The 24,771-nt window shown below is 39.7% G+C and overlaps 1 protein-coding gene across 5 annotated transcripts in view; it reads right to left on the reverse strand.

The window, feature by feature from the left end:
- Window positions 1-24,771, reverse strand: part of KLF12 (KLF transcription factor 12) — a 255,583-nt gene that overhangs the window by 164,942 nt on the left and 65,870 nt on the right. For all 5 annotated transcript variants that reach the window (XM_061995504.1, XM_061995521.1, XM_061995492.1 and 2 more), the window contains exon 2: window positions 20,093-20,156. In XM_061995504.1, the coding sequence (XP_061851488.1) occupies window positions 20,093-20,113 (21 nt within the window). In that variant the 5' untranslated portion in view covers window positions 20,114-20,156. The remainder of the gene's footprint in view (window positions 1-20,092; window positions 20,157-24,771) is intronic.

The raw sequence follows: 24,771 nt of genomic DNA on the forward strand, positions 1-24,771 counted from the left end.
TACAAAAAGAATTTTCATAGTCCTACAAACATTATATTCATTAGATTTACTAAGACATATACTACTTTAGGGTTATCTTTATTATTAGGTGGGTTGCTGCCTTAATTATTGAACTTCAGAAAAAGAATTACATGAACAGCTGGTGAGAAGAGTTTCAGGTCAAGTTTCTATTCAAGAGATCCACCCTCTTCTGTATCAAAAACTAGAATCAAAGTTTAGATCATCTAAAAGGTCTCAAGCCACAACAAGTTTTTAAATAACTTCTGGTGGTTGAAGGAATAGCTCTACCTGGAAAAAAAAAAAAAGCTCTATCTGTTAATAGTCTAAATTCTACCTATTTTGTATTTGCTGAGCAAATGAGTATTGAATGGTATTGCCCAGGAGCTTACCAACAAATACACAGCAACTGAAATTTTACGCAATTCTGACTTAACCTGTTCTGGTAGGCAAATGAGCTGCTGAAAGCATGGGGAGCTGGTTAGCACACTTCCCCCCCACCTGTCAACGTGTTAAGTCTCCTTACACGAAGACAGGTACAACATGAGCCCTGAATGCTGGAGAATTAAAAAAACAAAATCAAAACCCAACAACATTTGGCATGTAGCAACAGCTTTGGTGTAGTCCAAAATCTTTGTCTGAGATGCCACGCACAAGCCAAACGACCTGGACATCATTGCTTCCTCCATAAACTACACTGGCCCTTTCCATCCAGGGTATCAAAGAAAGCAAATGAGTTGCTAACAATAGTGTATACCCTGCACAACTGGCCAGTAGATCATACCCAGGCATTCCACTTGGGGACAAAACTGTTGCTCCTCCAGGTCCCATGTTCCCTCCTCTAGGTTAAAATACAGTTATAAACTGTGTCAGAAGCTGACTTCTTATAAATTACAGACATTGCAAAGTGCATCCTCTGAATAAGCACAATGTAAGGTAACACTGTCATTAAATACGCTTAGCTCTCCCTTAGCAGCTAGGCCACAGAAATGTTAAGAAGCTGATGTTGCCCTTACACAGCAGAGGAGTTTCTCCCTTATCTCAGGGGTCAAATGTATAAGCAGGACTAAAAAGAAACCAGGATAACCTAGCTATCCTACTTTAGGTTAAAAATGTAACAGCTAAAATTTTGGAAATTCCGTTAAGCTTTCTTTTTATTTCAGATTTACTTAGGCTAAAAGCAGTTTTTAAACTTTTTTTTTTTTTCTAAACTACTGAAAACAGAGCAGTACAACATAGAATCATAGAATGGTAGGGTTGGAAGGGACTGTTAGAGATCATCTAGTCCAACCCCCCTGCTAAAGCAGGTCAACCTAGATCAGGTTGCATAGGAACATGTCCAGGCAGGTCTTGAAGACCTCCAAGGAAGGAGACTCCACAACCCCTCTGGGCAGCCTGTGCCACTGCTCCATCACCCTCACAGTGAAACAGTTTTTCCTTATGTTTAAATGGAACTTTTTGTGTTCCAGCTTCATCCCATTACTCCTTGTCCTGTTGCTAGCTACTATAGAAAAAAGGGATGTCCCAACCTCCTGACACCCACCCTTTAGGTATTTGTAAATGTTAATAAGATCTCCATCCGTAAGGGAATCTTGCTCCCAGAAGTCAGTTGCTCATTTCCAGCTCAGCTTGTTGTACTGTCAGCTACAGAAAGAACGCAAATTCACTGCAGCCTTGAGAGAAGGAGGGAGAACACGCTTGTGTGCAGCTGCACTCGCCAATGCCAGGTATCATAAGATGTGCCTGCAGGCAGCAGCTGGTTCTCACATCACCTCAAAAACTGTCTGCTACAGCTCACGTACAAAGTCATAGATACAGAATCACATAGAATCACTTAGGCTGGAAGAGATATTTAAGATCATGAAGTCTAACCATTCACCTAACACTGCCAAGCCCACCACTAAACCATGTTCCTAAGCAGTTCATCTACATGGCTTTTCAATATCTCCAGAGATGGTGACTCCACCACCTCCCTGGGCAGCCTGCTCCAGTGTCTAACAACTCTGAGTGAAAAAGTTCTTAATATCCAATCTAAACCTGCCCTGGCACAACGTGAGCCCATTTCCCCTTGTCCTATCACTTGTGACTTGAGAGAACAGACTGACACTCACTGATACTCCTTTCAGGTGGCTGTAAAGTGATAAAGTCTACAACTCCGTCAGGCTCTTCTCAGTTCCCTCAGCTGCTTCTCATCAAACCTGTGCTCCAGACCCTCCAGATCCAGCTTCGTTGCCCATCTCTCAACATGTTCCAGCACCTTAATGTCTTTTTTGTAGTGAGGTGTCCAAAACTGAACACAGCACTCAAGGTGCAATCTCACCAGCACCTAATACAGAGAGGGAGACAATCACTTCCCTGGTCCTGATGGTCACATTGTTTCTAATAAAAGCAAGGACACTACTGGCACACTGCTGGCAATGGAACCAAAAGTGTTCTAGCTGTGAAGAAGAGTTGTAACCACAGTCTTCACCACCAGCAGCTCCACCAGAGCAGCAGCACTGCTGGAGTACCAATGTTTGAAAACTGCACGTGACAGAACACCAAAGAAATAATTAAACAGAGCTGAATGATTGCACACTTAGATGAAAATTCAAACTCTCTCCAGGAGCTAAGCATTACTCCATCACTTCTCCCTGCACCTTTTGCACAGCACCTCCACGTGAGCATGGAGAAATGGTAGTTGCTTAATACACATCTTGACATGGAGCAAAGTGTTTATTCTGACATTTCAATAGAAAGGCTGTATACTCTGATGAAACTCCCCAACTGCAAATGCTTAACATCAGATTGCAACTCAATATCTGTTCCACTAAACATCAGTTTGAGGTCTTCCCACTCTCCACAAGCTTCAGTGCAAACTCCTGGGAAAATATCAACATTAAAGCTAAAGAGCAGCATCTGGTACATTTCCAAAAATGGGGCAAATTCTTGACTTTTGTTGGCTAGGTGAATGAATTATAAAGCACTTCAGTTCATAAATAATAATTTCTAAGTATCATCCAAATATGAAAAAAACCACCAAAGACTAAAATAACGTATCCCTCTCACACTGCTCACATCAACTTCTAGACAGAAATTGATGCCTGATTGCTCATGTGAGCTGTTTGCTTACCCAAGACAGGATGACCAAAATGCTTATGTACAAAACTGTCAAATTAGATTCCACAAGCAATAAATTACTGTGCAAAGAGAGTCCACTTTAAAGGCAATTCTAATTAAGTGTTAAGAATTTCTAATTAACAAGTTTCACATGTCGTCAACACACATTTCCCACAGATTCTCAGAGAAGTTGCAATTCCTCAAACATCTGGAAAAAAGTGTACTGCACATGAACAAAATCACTGCCAATAACTTCATAACTTCAAGATTAAAGAGATTTAAGTTGCTATGGGTATAGCCATAAAAATGACAGAAAAAGACCAGAAAGATGTATGAGTAGCACATATGAGAAAGATATATGAGTAGCACTACAGTAACAGATGGGTTGAACTTTCCTTATAGCATCCCTAAAATTCAGAGGTACCAAATACACTATATATAGCCAATCAAACTAGACATATACAATAAATTTAAGAGCATGAAGAAAATCCATGAGTGTATGTCTATGGGAAAGATGAGCTAAATAAACAATGAATTTATAATATATCATTTTACAGGACAAAACATTGTGTAATCCTGGAAAAAAATGGGAACAATTAATGTTACAGCCAATGTGTTTGGGGTCTTTTCATAGGATAATTCAGGTGGGATGGCACCTCAGGAAATGTCCAGTCCAATCTCCTGCTCAAAGCAGGTACCACTTAGAGGTTGGACCAGGTAGATCAGAGTTCTGTCCAGTCAGGTATTAATAACCTTGAAGATGGTGCCTTGGTGGGGGCGGGCTTGAAGGTTTTCCTCACACCCAGACTTATCCTCTTTTCAGTACATCACCTCTCATTCTCCTACCACACATAGCTATGAACTGACCACAACCCCCCAAGCCCACACATCCTGCCAGTCTTTGTGCATCTGACTTTGCACCCATTCAGGCTATAATATCCATAACTCAGACACAAGAACATTGTTGGAGACATTGCTGAAACCTTTGCAGCAGCTGAGATGAATGGTGTTCACTTTTGGTGGGTTACACATCCTCCATCCTAGGTGCATTCATGCTGACTATTCCCAGTCCCCTTCTCCTTCACAGTGTCCAGAAGATTTTTCTGTGGACCAAAGGAAGTCTGACTGGTCTGTAGTGCCCCAGATCACCTTTTTGGACTTCTTTGGGAAAATAAAAAGTGTACCATTTGCTTTCTTCTAAGTATCAGGGATCTCCCACAATCTCCAGGACCTTTCAAAAGCATAGCAGGCAAGGGTGCCACAAGGACACCAGCCAGCTCTCTCAGCACCTATGAATGCAGCCAGGTGGGTCCCATGGGGTTGTGTGGGTTGAATCCTCTCAGGTAATACCTGGGACTTAGATGTCATTCATGACAGGTGGTTGTGCTCCTTGAACCTTGTCTGTTAAGCACAGAGGCCTGTGAGAAGGCCACTCAGGTGGCTGAGGCAAAAACAGAGTACCTCAGGTTACGGGTATTCACCCACCCCATTCAGTCACGGACTCAGCGTTTTCCTGGTCCAGTCTACTGACATAGCAATAAAAACTCCTGTTGTTGTCTTTGGTATTTTGTGCTAATCTGAACCCCAGCTGAGTTTTGGCTTTGCTGACACCACCTCTGCATGCCTGCAAGGTATTACTGTGTTCAACCTTTGCAAACTGTCCCAGCTTCCACCTCCTTCTAGATACTGCCTTTTTGCACTGGAATTCATGGAGTTTGCACTGGAAGCTGTAACTTCCCTATTTAGAGAAATCTGTGTCCTGACAAATCCACTTGTCTGATGAGTTCAAAATGGGTTCAAAAATCAATTGGACTTTTTCTATAGATTTTCTGTGAACTTCAAAGATGTACCAGGGCAATAACATTGCTCAACACAACCTTGCTACATCATTTCCCTAAGCATCCATCCATTACTGGCTGTTGTTAGAGGAAGCATACAAGGCAGATGGTCCTTTGCTCTGACAGAAAATCTACATGTTTATATTCCTATGTCTTTTGTTCAACACATGCCAAAAAGTCATGAAAGTTAAACCAGCTTTAAACCAAGAGTCTCAAGACTCACACTCAAGAACGAGCTGACATTCTTCTGCCAAGTACCTGGTACAGAACATACCAAAAAGGGCATGTGTACCACTATTCCAGGACTATTTTACCAACAGTAAATACTCCAATCAAAGAATAGTGTCTGGCAGAGCACCAGAACACTGCAAAAATTACTGTTACTCTCACTGAAATATACAGAAGTATTACACCAAGCTATACAATACAACTATACGTCGTACCTGCTGTTGAACTCTACCTTGCATCAGAGGTGCCCTATGCCAAAGCATTTGACAGAATTGCATGTGACTGCTAAATGTGCCCCTGCTGGGTCTTAAATCCTCATTAGTGTTCTTTAAGTCAGTGCACCTGATTATACATGGCACAGCAGGAAGATCTAACAGAGTATTGTTATTTGTATTATCTTTTTATAACCTAGCATCATGCTCTCATTAAAAATGTATAGTGACCTTACCCATGTCAAGGCTTTCAAGAAATAATGCACTGAGATAATTGGCTGTTTGGCATCATACATAGCCTTTATAGCGTGTGTCAAGCCCCGAGTCATACTAATATATTTAACGTTTCTCATTAGGACATAATAAGAAATTGTGCCTGTATAAATCACATATTTATTCCTAACACGTGGCTTAGTTACACTGCATAAAATGCTGAAAACGATTTCCTGTCCACACTAGCTATGTCTCACATAGAATAAAATGCTGTTATTAGATTTACTTCATGCCACAAGAACTTGATGGTTAAGTTGCTCATATTTTTAAGCAACTATTTCTGCACAGTGTTACGTGCACTGCATCTTTCTGAAGAGATGTGGACCACTAACATTAATAATGTGACAAACTGCCTCCATCATCATTCTGGATGCTGAAATTCAATAAACATTACTAAAATATTCTAGCCACTAAAATCACAACCACAGTGGTTTCAAGGGCAGTGTTTATCAGACATTGAATGATGCCGGACACAAATCCGGAGAATAATTCCCTCAGTCAATGTAGATGATTCACAAGAATGCTTTTCATGTTGAAAGCGCATGCAAAGCCAACAGTTCACATGTAAAGAAAAAAAAATTAAGAACTCTTTCAGGAAAATAGACCATTTCTTAAAAAAAAAAAATCACTCCTCACAGGCTTTAGCTGAAAGAATTTGTGTTGGATATCTAACTCATATTTTGCGATGAAAAGCACCAAAACTGTGTCGTTGATGGCTTCTTCAGACGTCTGTCCCCAGTTCAGTGCAACCAACACAGAGCATCCATTCAACTTCTGTGTGCCTGTGTATACACTATGTATGTGGCAATACACAAAGCTGGGAGGAACTAGCTGATTCTCCAGAAGGCTGTGCTGCCATTCAGCAGGATCTCAAACTTGTTGAGAGTTGGGCAGAGAGGAACCTCATGAGATTCAACAAGGGCAAATGCAGAGTCCTGCATCTAGGGAGGAACAATCCCATGCACCAGTACAGGCTGGGGACTGACCTGCTGGAGAGCAACTCTGCAGAGAGAGACCTGGGAGTCCTGATTGATAATAAACTAAACATGAGCCAGCAATGTGCCCTCGTGGCCAAGAAGGCCAATGGCATCCTGGGATGCATCAAGAAGAGTGTGGTCAAGGGAAATTCTGCTCCTTCTCTACTCTGTCCTGGTGAGGGCTCATCTGTAGTACTGTGTGCAGTGCTGGGCTCCCCAGCTCAAGAGGGATGGAAGACTTCAGGAGATGGGGAGAGTCCAGCACAAGGCCACCAAGATGATCAGGGAACTGGAGCATCTTTGTTATAAGAAAGGTTGCGGAAACTGGGGCTGTTTAGTCTAGAAAAGAGGAGACTGTGGAGGAATCTCATTAATATTTACAAGTACCTAAATAGTGGATGTCAGGAGGTTGGGGCATCACTTTTTTTCGATGTTATCTAGCAACAGGACAAGGCGTAATGAGATGAAAGCTGGAACACAAAAAGTTCCATTTAAACATAAGCAAAAACTATTCTACTGTGAGTGTAAGGGAGCCCTGGCACAGGCTGCCCAGAGGGGTGTGGAGTCTCTTTCCTTGGAGGTCTTCAAGACCTGCCTGGACACATTCCTATGCAACCTAATCTAGGTCAACCTGCTTCTGCAGGGGGGTTGGACTAGATGATCTCTGGAGGTCCCTTCCAACCCCTACCATTCTACGATTCTATGATATAACTTTAAATTGTTTGAAGACATTAAGAAATTCTACATTGCAAGAATTATAGAAAAAAGCATGGTAATTCTATTGTCTGTTTGGTGCCAGGAATAATAAATTATCCCCTCATATATGAAAATTTTGGAAGTCTGTCATCATCTGTTCTTAAGTTTAAAACAGGCTCCAAAACATTCAGGTTGATTTTTTTTTTTTTTTTTTTTTTTTTTTTTTTGAGTCATTTAGTTTGATTTTGTTGTTTGTTTCAACCTGAAAGAATACTTGCAAGATTAATAGATTATGTCTATTATTCTAAACCACAAAATTAAGTATTAACATGAATACACTAAAACTATGAAGAAAAAAAAAGAGTCATACTGTTAGTCAACTCTGATAAACTACTACACTTATTCAAGAGATCACTGGTAATACTGTTGTAAAATCCTACTTGGGCAAAGCCTGCCTATTAAAATAGATTACCAAATAATCCTTCATCAGCTGCCATACAACTGCTCTAGGGTCAAATGTAAAGGTTTATGCCTAGATTGGACAATTTTCGTTGAAATTTTGCAAGGCAAATACTAGTTAAGCACTTGACATGTTCATCTTGCTGAATGGTGTATAAGGAGGTTAGTAACAAGCAAACAGGTAGGGTGAAATCTTGCCTGGCTACCTGGAACATCCTGTAGGGTTCAAAGCAGTCCAAGAATGGAAATGCCTGCCTTCACATCTCAGTAGCAGGGAATTTGGGTTTATCAGTTTAACAAGCAGTCTTGAGCTGCCATCTCAGAAAAAAGTGAAGGAGACAGACAACACAACAAGCAGTAGATGCTTAATCTTTTCTTCCTTTGAAACTTTTATCACTTGTAAAATTTTCCAACTGAAAACTTGAGAAATCTTAAATTAATGAACAGATGAACAAAATAACCACAGTCATGTTAGCCAGTACTTAGGTTCCTTTGCAAACACAATGTTATCTCAGCCACACATGGAAAAACACCTTTATTTTTTTCCTGACTTGCTAGATACACACATAGGCAAATAATTTTTGCTCACTTACATTTGTATTGGAAATGTGAGGCTTCTTAGATGGACGTACACGTATCCTAAAATTGGCTAACCTGTAAAGTACAAGGAAGCTATCTTAACTCAGGGGCTTCTTCAGACATCACAATTTATTGGATCCTCTTCTGTGTCCCTAGGATCTGGTGCTACATACTATGTTGAAAAATCTGGAGGCTGAAGTGAACTTTTCCCCTCGTTTGCCTCGCTTGTATCTTATTTAGCATTTAGCACCATTTGAGAAACAGTTACAGACACTTTAAGTCACATTTGCCTGGTGTGATCTTTGATTTATTTACCCTAAAGATCCCCACATGAGAGAGTTCCAAGACAACATAGTGGAAAAATTTCAATGTTTTAAAATACTCTCTGATGAGAACAACTCTGTTTCTCCCTTAAAAAACGGGCCCTGGTCTTTGATCTCATCAGGCTATGATGTGGACAGACCCTAGTAAATATAAGCAAACGAGTTATTACTTTAGTGCCCTCTCTTGCATGCTGCATTAACTGTTACTCATAGAGACTTACGACTAAACAAAAATTACTGGTTCACTAGAAACTCAGACAGAAGAAAGAAACTGGTAAGAAGAAAAATCTAACTGTACATCAATCAAATAAACGTTATCCAGTACTCGAGTAAATCTAGCAGAACTAATGCCAGCCTGCACCCTGGAATTAAGAGTGGAGAACAACATACTTAGTAATTGACTGGGTATTGTCCCTCACTGCTGGAAATATTTTTAAGTTGTTTCTAAACAAAAGCAAAAAATAACCCTGCTCACGGAATTCTACATTCACATAATTATCCGTTTTTTCCTTTAATAACCTGATATCATATTAGTCAAAAATGTCTCTATGTGCCACGCTGTATGATGAATTACTTGCCCAGACTTTTCTAAAAGTAGCAACTGGCATCAGGTTAATACAAAAAGATTCTTAAGCTCCATATAGCTCACAGAAACCAGGAACTAAGGACATCATTCTTTCTTTTGGAAATCTTCCATGCCCAACAGTAAATCTTTTCCTTCAGGCAAAAGTGGTAAGTAGCCTTGATCATAACAAACTGTTGCTTCAGATCAAAGAATAATGGCACATTTATATTCAGAGTAATGTAGTAGACAAACTCTTGCTTGAAGCAAAATATGCGGTTGAGAAGAACACAATAGGAGGTGGTTATTGTTATCACCATCTACATTTAACTATTCTATTTTTTCAGTGTTTCTTTGTCCATTTTCCTTGCTGAAAAGATAGTATCAGCTGAGACAGAAAAACCATCTACACTAACCAAAGTGGGTGAACTGGTTTGAGTAAATTAAAGCCTGAAACCTCTTCATGTTAATATTAAAACTTCTTTCCAACATACACCCACTTTGAAATTATAAAGGTTCTAAAACTTTTGAAATTACTATTATTACCACTATAGAAATAAATAGCAGGTGAGCTTAGTTTATAAATGCTTTCCATATATTTAAATACATAGCAGTTAAGGTAATTACCCAGTCTCTTATGAGCCTCTTTTATCAAGTCATGGATTATCAGCAGACAGTGTATTTTTACTGTGTAAAAGCCATATTTTCAGAGGCACGTGTTGCTTGCCGTTCCTGAAGAACTTTAAAAGTTCTGAATAAGGCAGTATGACAGTTAAAGGGATCCAGATTATTCAGAAGAAAGGTTTGGCTCCTTGTACATGAATAGTCAGGATATTACAAACTCTCTGGCTCTCCTTCTGCATATAAAAAAAATAGATTATCCTTGCTTTCAACAGAGATTATTAAGGCAATTCACTTGTTTTACATTCTGCGATAAAATAAACTCCACCGTCATGCTGCCTGTAGCTCCAGTATCTCATCCATTATGTAAATCTCCAAAGAGTAGTTCAGCAAACATCATCTCGGTTCCACTGCACTTAATAAGACGACCTACACATCTAAGTTAATTTTCATCTTCCTAAGACCATCAGAAACTCCTTACTTCTTAATTTGAAAGAGAGATTCTGTCATCTCTCTTCATAACTACCGAAGTCCAAGCTCATACAGCTTTAAATGAAACTCAGACTTAACTCCAAATACTTGGGGTTTGTGGGTTGCATCATCTCCTCCTCAAAAAAACATGAAAATAAAATGAAGGAAAAATAATGTTTTTAATCTCACTGTTTCTAAGACACAGGTTTTACTGGGTTTTTTGTTGGTTTGTAGCTTTTTTTCTAATACAAATACTAAAGCCCTTCTATATTTATTACTTCAAAATTACAGTGGAAACTCAGTGCATATTTACCTGTGATGTTTAAAAGCCAAGGCTTTTGTTTTCAATTGAGCTATGCCCACATGTCCACCACAGCTGACTGCGGCAATCACAGCTGTAGCAGACTGCTATCAAACCAAACTGAAACAGCAATTAAAAAAAACCCTAAGTAAATAGCAAAGTTCAAAAGAAGGTAACAGCCTCAAAGCAGAAAACTTGCCCTTTCCTTACTCATGCACAAGAAAGACTTAATGAAGGACCAGGAGTACACACGAAGTGCCACATGGGAAGTGTAAGAGCAGGTCAAGATTTAGATTAATATCCAAAGATTATTTTCTCTTTTAGACATATGTCCTTGGTTATATGAAATAGTGTATCCAATTGAATCATTATTCAGGTCTGTTAGCAGTGGATATCAGCATTAAAGTAAGTGCTTTCTCTTTACATGCTACCTACTGAATTCTAACACATTCTTCTACGCCTTCATATCAGAAGTGACAAATTGCCATTGTTTGACATTATTCTCTCCATGGCATGTCAAAAATACTAAAATCCAAATGCATTTATTTCTAGCACTAAATGTTTATTGTCAGATAGATAGGAAAAGAAAAACAAGAATGTGTGTGTAGTATTTCAGTTTCTGGTTTGATGTATCTTAATCATCACTGCTGAACCATGATTTTTTCTCATCTCATTGAGAAGTAAAGATTAACTCTAAAATGCAGTTAGCTGTGCTGCTTCATGATATTGAGAATTAATACCTCCCACGACAAAACTATCCTTTTTTTTCCCCCATGCAAACACATCCTGAAAACTAATGACCAGAAAAAGGTCATTAAGAAACAAGCAGAGGCAGTAAATCCTGTAAATCTCTGTTTTAAACTTGTTTTATTTGATGGATCAGCTCCAACAGAATTGAATAGTATTCAGCTTCTTAGAAACCAAAAACCTCAGTGTATGAATTTAAACATTTTTCTCCCCATTAGGCACTCTGGAAACTTGTGTCATACTTCTGAAAATACACACATCAAAATGGTCTTGTCAAATAGATTTGAAATTAAATGCCTTGTGCTTCCCTCTCTGGAGTAGTATAAATTTAGTCATTACTAGAATTAGTATAATTGTTCTCTAAGTGCTCTAGGAATAAAAGGTGAAATGAGCTCAGTGACTGCTCTTTCACTCCCATGAGAAAGTGCCACAGCACAGAAGTCAGACTGCAAGAGCAGAGATGCTAGGAAAAGCCAAGGACTGGAGAATGAGTCCAGCGAAGTGGAGCACGGTGTATTCATTGTGTCTGTGCCATCATAGCTTACAAGAGAGAGATGATGTCTGTTCTTCCAGAGAGGACACAGGAATCCCATGGATTCCCATAGGACTGACCTCTGGAGATGCCAACTGCTACATGATGAGTGGCAGAAGACAGAAGCCTTCAGTAAAATTAATGAAGTTGAATAAAAGACAGATCCAGACCTTTGAGATCCAGCTCTCAGTGGACTATGTCCTTTCACTTAGAACTAGTCCTCACAGGGGTAACAAAAACAAAGGAGGAATCAAAGAAGCTTGTTTCAAACAGAAATCAGTTTGGAAACATCACGTGGAAAAGAGCAACATCACACAATCTCAACTGGGAGGTCTCTGAGCACTCACCTAGCAAAACTGTGAGTATGCATCTCCGTCAGTAAGCAGCATTGTTGCAACAGGAAGAGACCTCAGTTTAGCTGAAGATACCCACTGCCTATATATTTCAAAAGCCCACGAGAAATCAGAGCATTGTAACTAAGCTTTTTGGAGCACACTTCCCAGTTTAGTATCTTCCAAAAGCCACCAAGTTTCCACAGTCCAAGGCTATGCGACAAGGTGAACTGACGCATGCTGGGCCGGGTCATTCCAGTGTTACCTAAGCTAAAACAGTAAGACACTGACTCACTTCCCAGCTCTACTCTGGACTGCTCTAGCCAGCTTTCTCCAAAACCCAAACCAGTCTGTGGTTTGAGGGACTGATCCTTCCAGGTTTTTCTAGTGCCAATGTGGATGAACTTCTATCAGTTTGATTCTTCATACCAAGACCTGCAAGCCTGCTCCCTCAGATCTCTGACCATGGCCTCACATCAGAGCCCACAACATGCAACTGATACTTTCATGCCATGGAAACACCACACTGATAGGCCTCCAGTTATCTCTAACACAGCAATAACAAACACTGCAAAGGTATGGGAGGACACCCAAACTCAAAATGGCAGTAGCATCTCTGCAGCAAACACTGGATGGAGGAAGCTAACCCTGGCTGGTGGGCATGCTTGGACTTTTCATTACTCACACCCTGCCACAGTTTGCTCCTTCAAGTGGATGAACTCAGCAAGGCAGATAAGGCAAGTCCTACATTTAAGCTTGCCAGTCCTGAGGTACTAAATGCAACAGCAGACAGAACTGCCAAGAGGAGACCTGATCACTCTCTACAAGTACCTGAAAAGGAGATGTAGTGAGGTGGGAGTGGATCTCTTCTCTCCAGTAATGAATGATAAGGCACATGGAAATGGGACTCAGGTTGTGCCAGGGGTGGTTTAGATTTGAAATTAGGAAGAACTTTTTAACCAAGAGGGTTATTAAGCATTGGAACAGACTTCCTAGGGAAGTGGTGGAGTCACCATCCTTAGAGATATGTAAAAGGCACAGAGATGAGGTGCTGAGGGATATGGTTTGGTTTAGTGGTGGGCCTGGCAGTGTGAGGTGAGTGGTTTTTCTCAATGGACTTTTCTTAAAGGACTTTTCCAACCATAATGATTCTGTGATTCTATGATTTACTCACGATAAAATTTCTCACCCAGATCTTCAGGCTACTTCCATCATTTTTTTTCATATGATCCACAACATGTATTTTGGAAACTACAAGAGGTAGCTGTACATGTTTCTACTCCTTCAGAAGGGGGACTTTGCTTGTAGCACAACTCCTCTCCCTCCCACCACAGGAACACCAACACAACATCCATTTCAAACACCAAAGATGGGAACCAAGAGTGTCCATGTTTGCATTATAAAGCAAAGTGTCACTTTATGCTCACAAGCTAAGTTTTATTATCTCTTTTCTCAGCTTTGGCTAAACTTTCCAAGTTTGGGGTTTTTTTTCACTCCTAAAGCAAATTAAAGAACAAATGAACAAAAAAACCCACAAAGCCAAAAAAAAACAACCCCAAAACATCAAATCCCAAACTTTTTTTTAAAAAAGCAACCATTACAGAAGAACACAGCACAGGAAGAGTTTAAGCTCTCTATGACTTTTTTTTAATTAAAGTTAAGTAATCTTACATCAAGGCTTATATAATCAACAGCAGCAAGTAATAAAAGCAATAGATGCCAACATGTTTACTAACTAAAGTTGTAAGAGGATATCTATTAACTTTCAGAAGCAGTTTAACAGGCACTCTATTACATTGAATTATGTCAACAGGTGCTGAAGCAGGTCCTTGAAACACAGCTTTCACTTACATCCACAATTTACTAACCACAAGGTCATCATCACCATCTGTGTCTTCATGGAGGAGTGATCTAGGCAACACCAGCAAGATCCACCTTTGTTTTACGTTGACATTTAGTAATCCTATTGACATGACCTGCAGAAAGAACTCTGGTATTTTAAATATCTCATATTTTCATCAAAATTTGTCAATTCTAGACTAATTACTCTCCTGAGAACTGCACTATAATGTGGGCTGCCTTACTCCCCCCCCCACACCACCTCACATGATAGTTACTGCCATCTTTTTTTATGCAACTCTCCATTCTTCCTGTTCCAAAAAAACTGTTTAACATGTAGAATTTCAATTCAAGAACTACTGCAAAATCAAGGCGCCTGAAACATCCCACCACGATGCAAACCTTGCACATTGCTGTAGGGACAGAAACATTTTTCTAGATTCTGAGCAAAACCTCTCAGGCAGCTCTGTACTGGCTACCTCGAAATACAAACTTATCTTATTACAGAAAAAGATCTCTGCATTTATTGATTTTAAAGCAAAGCTTGAGGCTTTTGCAGTAGGCCAGGCTTTGCCTGAGAAAGTCTAACCCGCCCCGTGCTTACTTCTATTACCTTTCTGAAGCAAGAAGATATTGAAAGACCACAACGATCACCGGCCACTGAAATAACAGTCTAAAAGATATTGTACTTTTGATATATGAAACTTAAAAGCATCATTTACTATCATCTATAGAGGTCTGGCCCCTGACCCACATTGACAGCAACAAAAATACAAGGACAAAACTCTCAAAATCATAATACAGCTTGATTTAAACAAGGTCAGATGACAAGCCAAGCACTAAATATGATTTGGCCCTAACTCCAATGAACTGATTTTTTGTGTGTGTATGTGTGCTTTGGATACCACCCCAAGCCAGCTGCTGAAGAGCACTGTATAAACACACCAAAATAGTTGGGAAATGAATGGAATGGAGCCAAGACCCAGGACCCATAAACAAGAAACCATTTAGGCTATGAAAGCAACTGCACAGCAGAAATTCAGAAAGAATCTGTGTAGAACAAATTTGGTACTGCTGTTCATAAGGAAAGTCTAATAGGAACGCTGAGGTATTCCCAAAAATCATTCATTAACTTTACAAAAGCAAAGGGAAAAGGAACAAGCTCATATGCAATGCAAACCTGTCAAGCTGAAAGGGTTTGTTGCAGGCATCTGAAATGCCTTTTTCTCCTTGGGGTAAAAAAAAAAGGAAGAAGAAGAAAAAAAGAAATTGTTGGAAATGCCCCCAGCAATTTTTCAGCCACGGGGATCAGTTCCAAGTCCACCTCACCCTACTCCCAGCAGGGCTGAGCTGGCAGTGAGCAAAGCTAGGGCCTAAGCTGCTCACAACGCATGTCCCTCCAGCAGCTTGTCAGCCACACTGGTACTCAGCAGGAAAGGACAGGAACAAGAGACATCACAGTATGTTGCAGTCAGCATAAGGAACAGAAAAGGAAAGAATATCTCTGCTGCTCCTCCCTTTCCTGAAGATAAGGTTTGGGGAAGAGTTTTCCTCCCACTCTACAGTTTCAGCGTTTTACATTTTCCAGCAACAGTAAGTAAAAGCAGATCAGTCCTATGAACAGGACTGGGATCCAGAAAACAAATTACCCACTATCTATTTACACTGTGAAATATTCACTAAATAATCAACCACCAACTGACTGTGAAGGGACCCATCTTAATAAAATGCTAGACAACTGATGAAACCAAAAGAACTTCACAGTCTCCCTGCCTTGCTGAATGGTGCCATCAGTCATTTTTAAGTGGTCATTTATTACATTATTTTATGCAAGATATTTATTATCATAATGAATTGAGACAAAACATTAAACTGCAGCCTTTTCGCCTGAAAGTTATCTAAACTGAAAACCATATGACAGAAAAGGATAAATTGATGGCCAGTGCAAAATAACTCCCGTGAGATTAATATATTTTATCCTGTTGATATTTCTAGTCATAATTATACTCCAAGAATCCATTGAATTATGTTACATGTGAAAGACCATTTAAGAGCAGCCACTTCTTTCTAGGAAAACTGCATTTCTTTGTAACAGATGCAGATGGGACAGCTGTCAACAAAACCCAAACAAATCACCACACCGCTACTAATATTCTGCTATGCAAATAAAAACATAAAACTTCCTCAAAAAAACCTCTCAAATACATTAAAAAAATACAACAATTTTATTATGCTCATACTTTAAGAATCACAAAAAAAAAAAAGACTGGAACTCCAGTGAGTCACCCAAAACCAGAGTAGCTCTAAAGTCAGGTGAGACAACTCAGAGGCTTGCCCAGCCTACAGTGGAACATGGGGTTATTCCTCCCCAGGTCCAAGACTTTTCTCTTAGCTGAACTTGATGAGGTCCCCTTCCACTCCCTTTTTCCAGCCTGCCAAGGTCACCTCAAACAGCAGCCCTGACCTCTCCACATCAGCACCATGAGATGTGAGCTCTGGAGAGGTTCAAGAAACAGCCTGTTTTATTGAGTCCCTCTCTCTAAACAACTGAGCCAAAGTTTGCTCTTGATTTTTTAAGAGATGACAGATGACATTTGTGAGACAGCAATACTTCTCGGGCTTATCTCTTTAGAAAATAAGCAGTAATCTCCTAACACCACTGAACTTAATACAGTTCCGTATTGTTTATCATTTTTTGAGCATTAAGTAACTTAGAACATCATTAAGACTGATCAAATTAACTGCTCAGTAGTATTTCTGCAAGCTGTTCCTTAAACCACAGTGTGGGTGGGAGACTGCACCCAAGACTACTCCTTAAGTATAATCCAGATCTGCCTTTCTAATCTGAACCACCTCTTCTCCCCTTTAATTTCATTCTCTGACCTCTATTCAGTCCTGCCCACTTGTTTTTGTTTGGGACTTCTTAAGCCACAGTTCTTCCCTGTTAGTAACTCATTTCTTCATCAGTTCCTGCCCTGGTCTCATCTCCACACATCCTCATTCAATCACTGAATGATCATAAACTTTATGATCATTATGATTGAAAATCATACACTTAAAATGTCAAATTCAACAAGGAACTGTTGAATTTGTTTCTGGAACCGTTCTGGACTTGGTTGACCTTATTATGGAAAATGTAGAAGCATGATTAAGTTGCATGCATTCAGTATACATGTACGCCATCAAGTCTGACGTCCATATTTCCGTTTTTTTTTCCCTGGGAAAGTGTAATCTGGCCTCATTCTATGAGATAGAAAAAAATACATTTGTATTTCTCTCATTAGTTGCCTATATGCTTATTTATAGAAAATCACATTTACATATATTATTATATGGTTTGAAGAAGATCAATGAAGACCTAAAATATACCCAAATAACATACAGATGAAGCAATCAAAGCTGCTTACACCCCCAATGACATACCAACATACTCCTGTGAGTAACAGAAAGCTTTCAAAATGTTGTCAGCAAAGCAGCAGTAAAGTGAAAAACTAAGGCAGGGTGTTGGGTGAAATCCAATCCTTTTCCAATTGGAGCCAGAATTTTATCAACTGATCTTAACAGTGACCACAGAGGAGCCCTCTCCACCTCTATTGCTTAAGTTTTCTGGAATCAGTCTTCCCAGAAAAGGAATTTTTAGCCTCGGACTTTGAATTCCTGCACATAACCACATTTTTTGCCCTCATTCAGCATTATGATTTACTCATGACATTTTCTTAATAGACAAGATTAACAGCTGGGTTCAGAGCCCTACATTTGCAAGGACTGCCAAACAGAAAACATGTAAAGAAATAACTCAGTATCTCCTTCTTTATCTAGACATATTTTACACAGCTTCCCCACAATTACTATGGGATGTCATCAGAAGGGCATGAGAGAGTGGAACTATGGCTTGACAAGACAAGAGGTCACCCCGTTCTCCTGCTCTTCCTTTCGTCTGCCACCACTCTGCATTGAACCAGAAAGTCAAAAGCAGGGAAAGGAACAGAGACATAAGAGCTAGCAGTGTGGCATCTCTCACTACAGTGAACTACAGTCTTTCCCAAGAAAGACCATGTGAGTACAAGTGTCTTTTGCATTTGCCTGACCTGGAAGCGTCTCTCCTCTGTGCAGACTCTGGTTACAACATCCCCTTCTCAAGAATCTCACAAATCCTTGACTTTTTCTGCCCTGGTGTCACTTCCCAAGCCAAATACCTAAGACAGTCTACTACAGCCTAGTTACTACTGAATTTAATGCAAAATTCTACCTCAGGCTACAGTAGTACTTCTCTGTGCTGTCTTCTATAGTAATATCCAGAGATAGCAAGTTTGGTCTTTGTACCCTCCTACACTCTGCCAGTGAAGAGCCTCCCTGAGCTAGCACATACAGGATTTAACTACTAGGAGGTTTAGATGGTTATTGGTTTTTCACTCTTTGTAGACAGGAGAACTACAAGAGTGGGGAATCGTTTGCTCCCCCACAATATGAGGCCATCCCAAGCTATCAGACATTGCTATGACACTTCAGCCATTGACACTTCAGCAATTAAACCAAAGAAAAACTCCTTAAGACTTTGTACACTGGTTTTAGCAGGCAACAACTGCTAGTTCCTATCTGGGTACATGGGTCCCTGATCCCACAGAGAAATTGCATACATTACTGCAGAGCTACTAACACCTCTTGCTGTCTCTATTAGGCTTTAAATTTGGCTTCTACAGGCTGGAGGTGTTTTCTGGATCCTGCAGTATATAAAACAGATGTTCAATGGATGCTTCTGAACTAAAGACTATTTCACTGGCTGTTATTTCAGGAGACTAGATTCTGAGGAACAGGTGATTACCTCAAGTCCTATGCTGCTTGTGAATCCAGAAGTAGCCGGGATCAGCATATGCATTACCTGTTGTAAACACTAAAAAAAGCATACCCAAGAAGGAATTAAAGCAAGCTCTTATCTGTCCAAGTCAGGTGTTGATAAACTGTAAAACCACGAAGAGATTGAGAAAAACAAATTATCACCAAGATACATAAGAATCCTTCTCCTCCTGAAGAACTCTTCTCAAGTTTATAGAACTATAGACTTACATTTCCACTATTGAATTGACACTGTGCTTTTGAAAAAAAAACTGGGCATTTTGCTGGTTTTTAGATCGCTCCTACTGCTGACTAGAATTCAGAGACTGAAGAGAGCTCTCCAAGAGGTTTTCCACCATAATATATCCCTCCTTGACTAGTAGAGTTTCCATAATGTCCTCTTTAACATAGCTGCTGCACAGCATCCCACTGGACTGCATCCTGCGTTTGCCATTACAAGCCATCTGCTCCCATGCAAACCCACAGGCTCAGTCAGCTTTGGTTAAACAGCCTTGGCAGGAACTGGTTAACGTTGCGTCCCAGCCAAAGCCACAGTCACCAATAAGTTGGACTGACAGATATCAAGGCCTACTGAATTTTATCATCTTAGAAAGCATAATAATCAAGTCAGTAAAACCACAGAGGTCCAGTAACAGCTTATTCCTTTTTAACAAGTGCAGAAAGTGCATGCTGCAAAACAGACATCTCTCTTACCACAAGGAAACAAAGAACCAAGATATTTTCAAAGATATCATATCCTATTTGTCAGTGTGGCATCTGAGTGCCACCCAACGTTGTAGTAGAGTTGAAGTATTAAATTTCATAGCCAGTAGCCACAGTGGAAGGCAACGCCTCTGTTGTTCTCCCTTCATCCTTGCAAGTCAGGATAATGAACACCTCTGTGCATCAGTCCATTCAAACATCTGTCTTCAAATGAATTACCTGTTTCCCTTAATATACTACTAGGTTTTCCTTTCAACATTCAGGTTTGGTCAGAAACTGTTGCATTAAGCTATAATTGTGTTAAGCTACAGTATTCCCCTGTCTGAAAGACAATACGGTGTATGAAGCTCAGACCAGTTATTTTACCTATTATGTTTTGTAACACAATATAATTTCTTTATAATAGCAGTAATATGTATAATGCATAGGGCTGTAAAAATGTCAACCAACTTTTATGGCTTTCCTCTTCATATGAATATTCAGTCATCCATTCATCCCTAGATCCACTTCAATCCTGAAAAAGAAAAGATGAAATAATTTTACTGATGTGTAGAGGTTCATTAATTTCTCAAATATTATTGTATATGTAAATAAAAAACTTAATTATGGACGTCTGTTCCATAGTAAAACAGAGGTCAGAAGAACAGTAAGTTTCTAGCCACTCTAAATAAAACTGGATACATATGACAAAAGGTATATTGGAGAATGCCTTTTGTTTCCTCTTAACTAACAAATTTAGTACACGGCCTCAGTGTCTAATTTTTGAGCTGCTACTTGAGCACACTAAATCCCAACTGCTTTAATTTGTCTTCAAAGCCCATTATATACCAGTACCTTGTGTTTGTGTATGTAAACTTTACAGCAGCTACTAAGTGCACATATCCTTTACTGGTATTTCAAAGTGTGTTTCCCAGAAATATTAAATGAGATCTGGGCAGTAACACATTAAAAGTCAAATACATTTGTTAGTGAGTTCAGTCGATACTCCATCCATGGGAAATAACTGTGCAAGACTATTATGAGTACATTTTTTAAAAAGGTTTCCTATCGATATTCCAACCCTACCATTCTAGGATTCTATGATATGTGTTTATTTTAGGTTTACTTCCAGACGAATCTCTAAAACAAAAATGCATACAGAGATATAAATACTATGTTTTACTTTGGAGAAGCTCATTCAGGTTTAAGAAAACACACTAATCCAACAGTCGTAACTTTTTTTATGTCTGGGGTGGGAGGAAGTTTCAGAAGTCCAAAATTTAAACAACAGACAGCATGACTTAAGCCTCTTGCCACAATATGTGTATATCTCTGGAAGCAAATGCTACTTGTATATGTCTCTTTTAACAATGGAAATGGTGTGAAGAAACTAAATCTGCTGTCAAGAGTTATTATAAACAATCTGCTGTTATTTTCCTACCATTCAAAATAAGGTCATCCTTTGAATAGCAGTGGAGCATCACCTGCCTGCTTTCAAACTACAACCCAGTATTTCATTACTGCTGTATACATGACAACATGACTAACAGGTTTCCAAACACTATGCAAACTTTTACACGGAAAACAAGACAAGAAGCTCCCTTAAGCACATAAAATTACTCTTTATTCGTATACTGTGTTACTATTATACTAACTAAACATCATGCACTTAATCTTATTTGTGAGAAAATATTAAAGTTAACAGAAATAATTAGGTTCCAAATATTCATATGAATTATAAAAGGTTGCAACATCACCACAAACACTGTCCTAAACAAACAGGACACCACAAACTGTCCTAAATATTGCAGGCTTAGACCATGTTAACAATTGTAGATCATTTACTCCATCTCCCATGCATCTTGTAGACTCTCTTACTCTTCATGTTTAATCTTCCTCGGCATTATTTGAATTGCTTCAAAGTTTCCATTTCCTCAAGCAGTTTTTTTCTTTTTTTTTTTAAATTACACGCCTGAAGAACCACCTTGCAGTTTCTACTTGATCTTTCTCGTGCTCATGTCTCAAAATTGGGACAAGTGGACTAGATTTTCCATATTCTGAACTTAAATGATGTTGTTATCTAACCTGAACAGGAAATGACTTAGTCATCGAGTTCCTTAAAGCAAAACAATGTATTCCAAAGCTTCATGGAGTCTCTGTCAGAGTTTGATCTGTAACTGTTTCCACCTCTCCAGGTTTTCTCATCATTACATATCCCTCCATGCAGACATGTATGCTCCTACAACACAACTTGGCTTCAAGTTACACACTGAAGTCCTGTTATGTTACTGCAGCTATGGTGATAGGACTGTGTTTCAAAATTGCTAACACGCCATCTAACTAGCTGCAGATGGCTTTGCGTTATTAAATCATAAAGATAATATATTAAATCATAACTCATCCTGGATGCCACCTCAAACAAATGAAGGAAAAGATGGTTATCAGGGGGAGTCAACACAGATTCGCCAGAGGAAAATCCTGCTTGAACAAGCTTACAGCCTTCTATGACAGTATAACTGGCTGGCTAGATGAGAAGAGAGCAGCAGATGTCATCTACCTTGACGTCAACAAGGTTTTTGACATTGACTCCCATAACATCCTTATCAAAAAGCTCAGGCAGTGTGGCTTGGATGAGTGGACGGTGAGGTGGACCGAGAACTGGCTGAATGACAGAGCCCAAAGGGTGGTGACCAGTGGAGCCAAAATCAAGTTGGAGGCCTGTAGCCAGTGGGGTTCCACAGGGATTGGTTCTGGGGCCCAGTCTTGTTCAACATCTTCATCAACGACCTGGATGAGGGGACAGAGTGTACCCTCAGCAAGTGTCCTGATGACACCAAACTGGGAGGACTGGCTGATTCCCCAGAAGGCTGTGCTGCCATTCAGCGGGATCTCGACCGGCTTGAGAATTGGGCACAGAGGAATCTCAAGAGGTTCAATAAGGGCAAATGCAGAGTCCTGCATCTGGGGAGGAACAACCCCATGCACCAGTACAGACTGGGGATTGACCTGCTGGAGAGCAGCTCTGCAGAGAGAGACCTGGGAGTCCTGGTTGATAATAAACTAACCATGAGCCAGCAATATGCCCCGGTGGCCAAGAAGGCCAATGGCATCCTGGGATGTATCATGAAGAGTAAGGCCAGCAGGTCAAAGGAGTGTCACTGTCCCACGACACTGCTCAATCACAATACATGCAGTTTGAGGGCAAGATGGGGTTTATCCCCTCACACCAACCACTACAGTGACCAAGAGCATTGATTTTGGTGACCAACGCACACTCTCCATCCATGTCACCCATACAGGCCACAGGTCTCTTCATTATAACTATTTTAGGCTGCTTTTGGGAACATGAAAAACAGATTGCTCATCTGAAAATGGTATTTAACTAGTAACTCCACAAATCTGTTGCCTGACTTTCAGAAAAGAACAAATAGCTTTGTCTTCAGATGAAATTACTTTGGAATGCACATGAAAAATGGGATCATCCATCCTTCTGATCTAGTGTATCCATTCTGCCACGTATGTCACCACTGTGAAACCTTCTCTGGACTTTGTTTTTCAGTAGCTTACTATGAAGTCTCAATTTATACTATTAAAATATGAAAACAGACATTAAAGTCCAAATAGAAGCATCTTTCATTTAAAGTAGGATTTACACCAGAAGAAAGTCTACTCAACAACACAACTGCACAATACTCCTGATTCAAAACCTTTATGTCAAAAGGGCTCTTTAAACAACCATAGAGCAAAGCACCTAACAAACCACCAGTTTCAGACAAAAGACAGATATTTAAGTAACAAATACAGAATTACATTCACCTCCAGTCAAAGGCTAACAATCATCTTAAACCCATGTTTCCAGATCCCAAGAGTTTATAATGCTTCTAAATGCCACCAAACTTTAGATTCCTTTTTCTTCAGCAAGAGAAAAACCCAACAGAAATTACAACATCTAGTATATTTTGAAAACCTCTCTTTATCAGAATAAATGCTCTAGTAGTCCCACACTGGTCAGAATCCCCATCCACCGTCAGAGTCGAGGAGGAATCATGCATCAGAGTCAACAATGTGAGAAGGGTTTCAGTACAATCACGCTGAGCATATTTCTAGACAGGGGCCATTATGTGTGTGGAGGTGACCTTGTCTCTACAAATAGAACATTTTCTAACATATAGACCCATGTTAATTCACTAAAAAACAAGTTCATACTGATATCACTTTCACATCTCTTTTACATATTGTTAACTTTTAAGTGAATTCCCATTAATACAGCTACAAATTATTCCTTGTGCTATTTTCCTTGTTTTCTAATTCAGACAGATGTGGGAACACACAATCGGAAATAATCAACTCATTCACAAAGTTAAATCATTTGCTGAACTGGGATTTACTAACTCTTCCTTCTACATATCAAATTCCATATTTGGGCATATATCTGTGTTTGTTAATCATCTTTTATGCACTTTAGTTGAAGACTCTTAAATCTGCACTTATGCTTCTGTAATCCCTTTCAAAGGCCCTGAGTCATACCAAACTTGCCAAAAGATGAAGTGTGACTTCTCTCAAACTCATGCAGGCCATCATCAACATGAGGTAAGGCAAGATTGCTGAAAGCACAGTTTCAGCAGACTTCAGAAAAAAAGGAACACAGGCTATCCTCAAGCCAGTGTTGATGATGGCCATCTCTTTATTAACAGTAGCGACATAGCTACCTTTTTATCCCGTGGTTTTTATTTTGCAGTCAAATTAGTAAACTCTATAAAGCGGGCATTCTGCAGAAGGTACAGTTAAAATATAGACTACTCATAGAATGGTAGGGGCTGGAAGGGACCTTTAGGATCATCTAGTCCAACCTACCCTGCAGAAGCAGGTCCACCTAGACCAGGTCACACAGGAATGTGTCCAGGCAGGTCTTAAAGAATTCTAAGGAAGGAGACTCCACAACCTCCTTGGGCAGCCTGTGCCAGGGCTCCCTCACTCTGACAGTGAAATAGCTTTTTCTTATGTTTAAATGGGACTTTTTGTGTTCCAACTTCATCCCATTACCCCTTATCCTGTTGCTAGATACCATCAAAAAAAAAAAAGGGATGTCCCAACCTCCTGACATCCACTATTGAGCTATTTGTAAATATTAATGAGATTCCCCCCCTCAG

This window comes from Colius striatus, chromosome 1 (genome assembly GCF_028858725.1).
Source record: "Colius striatus isolate bColStr4 chromosome 1, bColStr4.1.hap1, whole genome shotgun sequence".
NCBI lineage: Eukaryota > Metazoa > Chordata > Aves > Coliiformes > Coliidae > Colius > Colius striatus.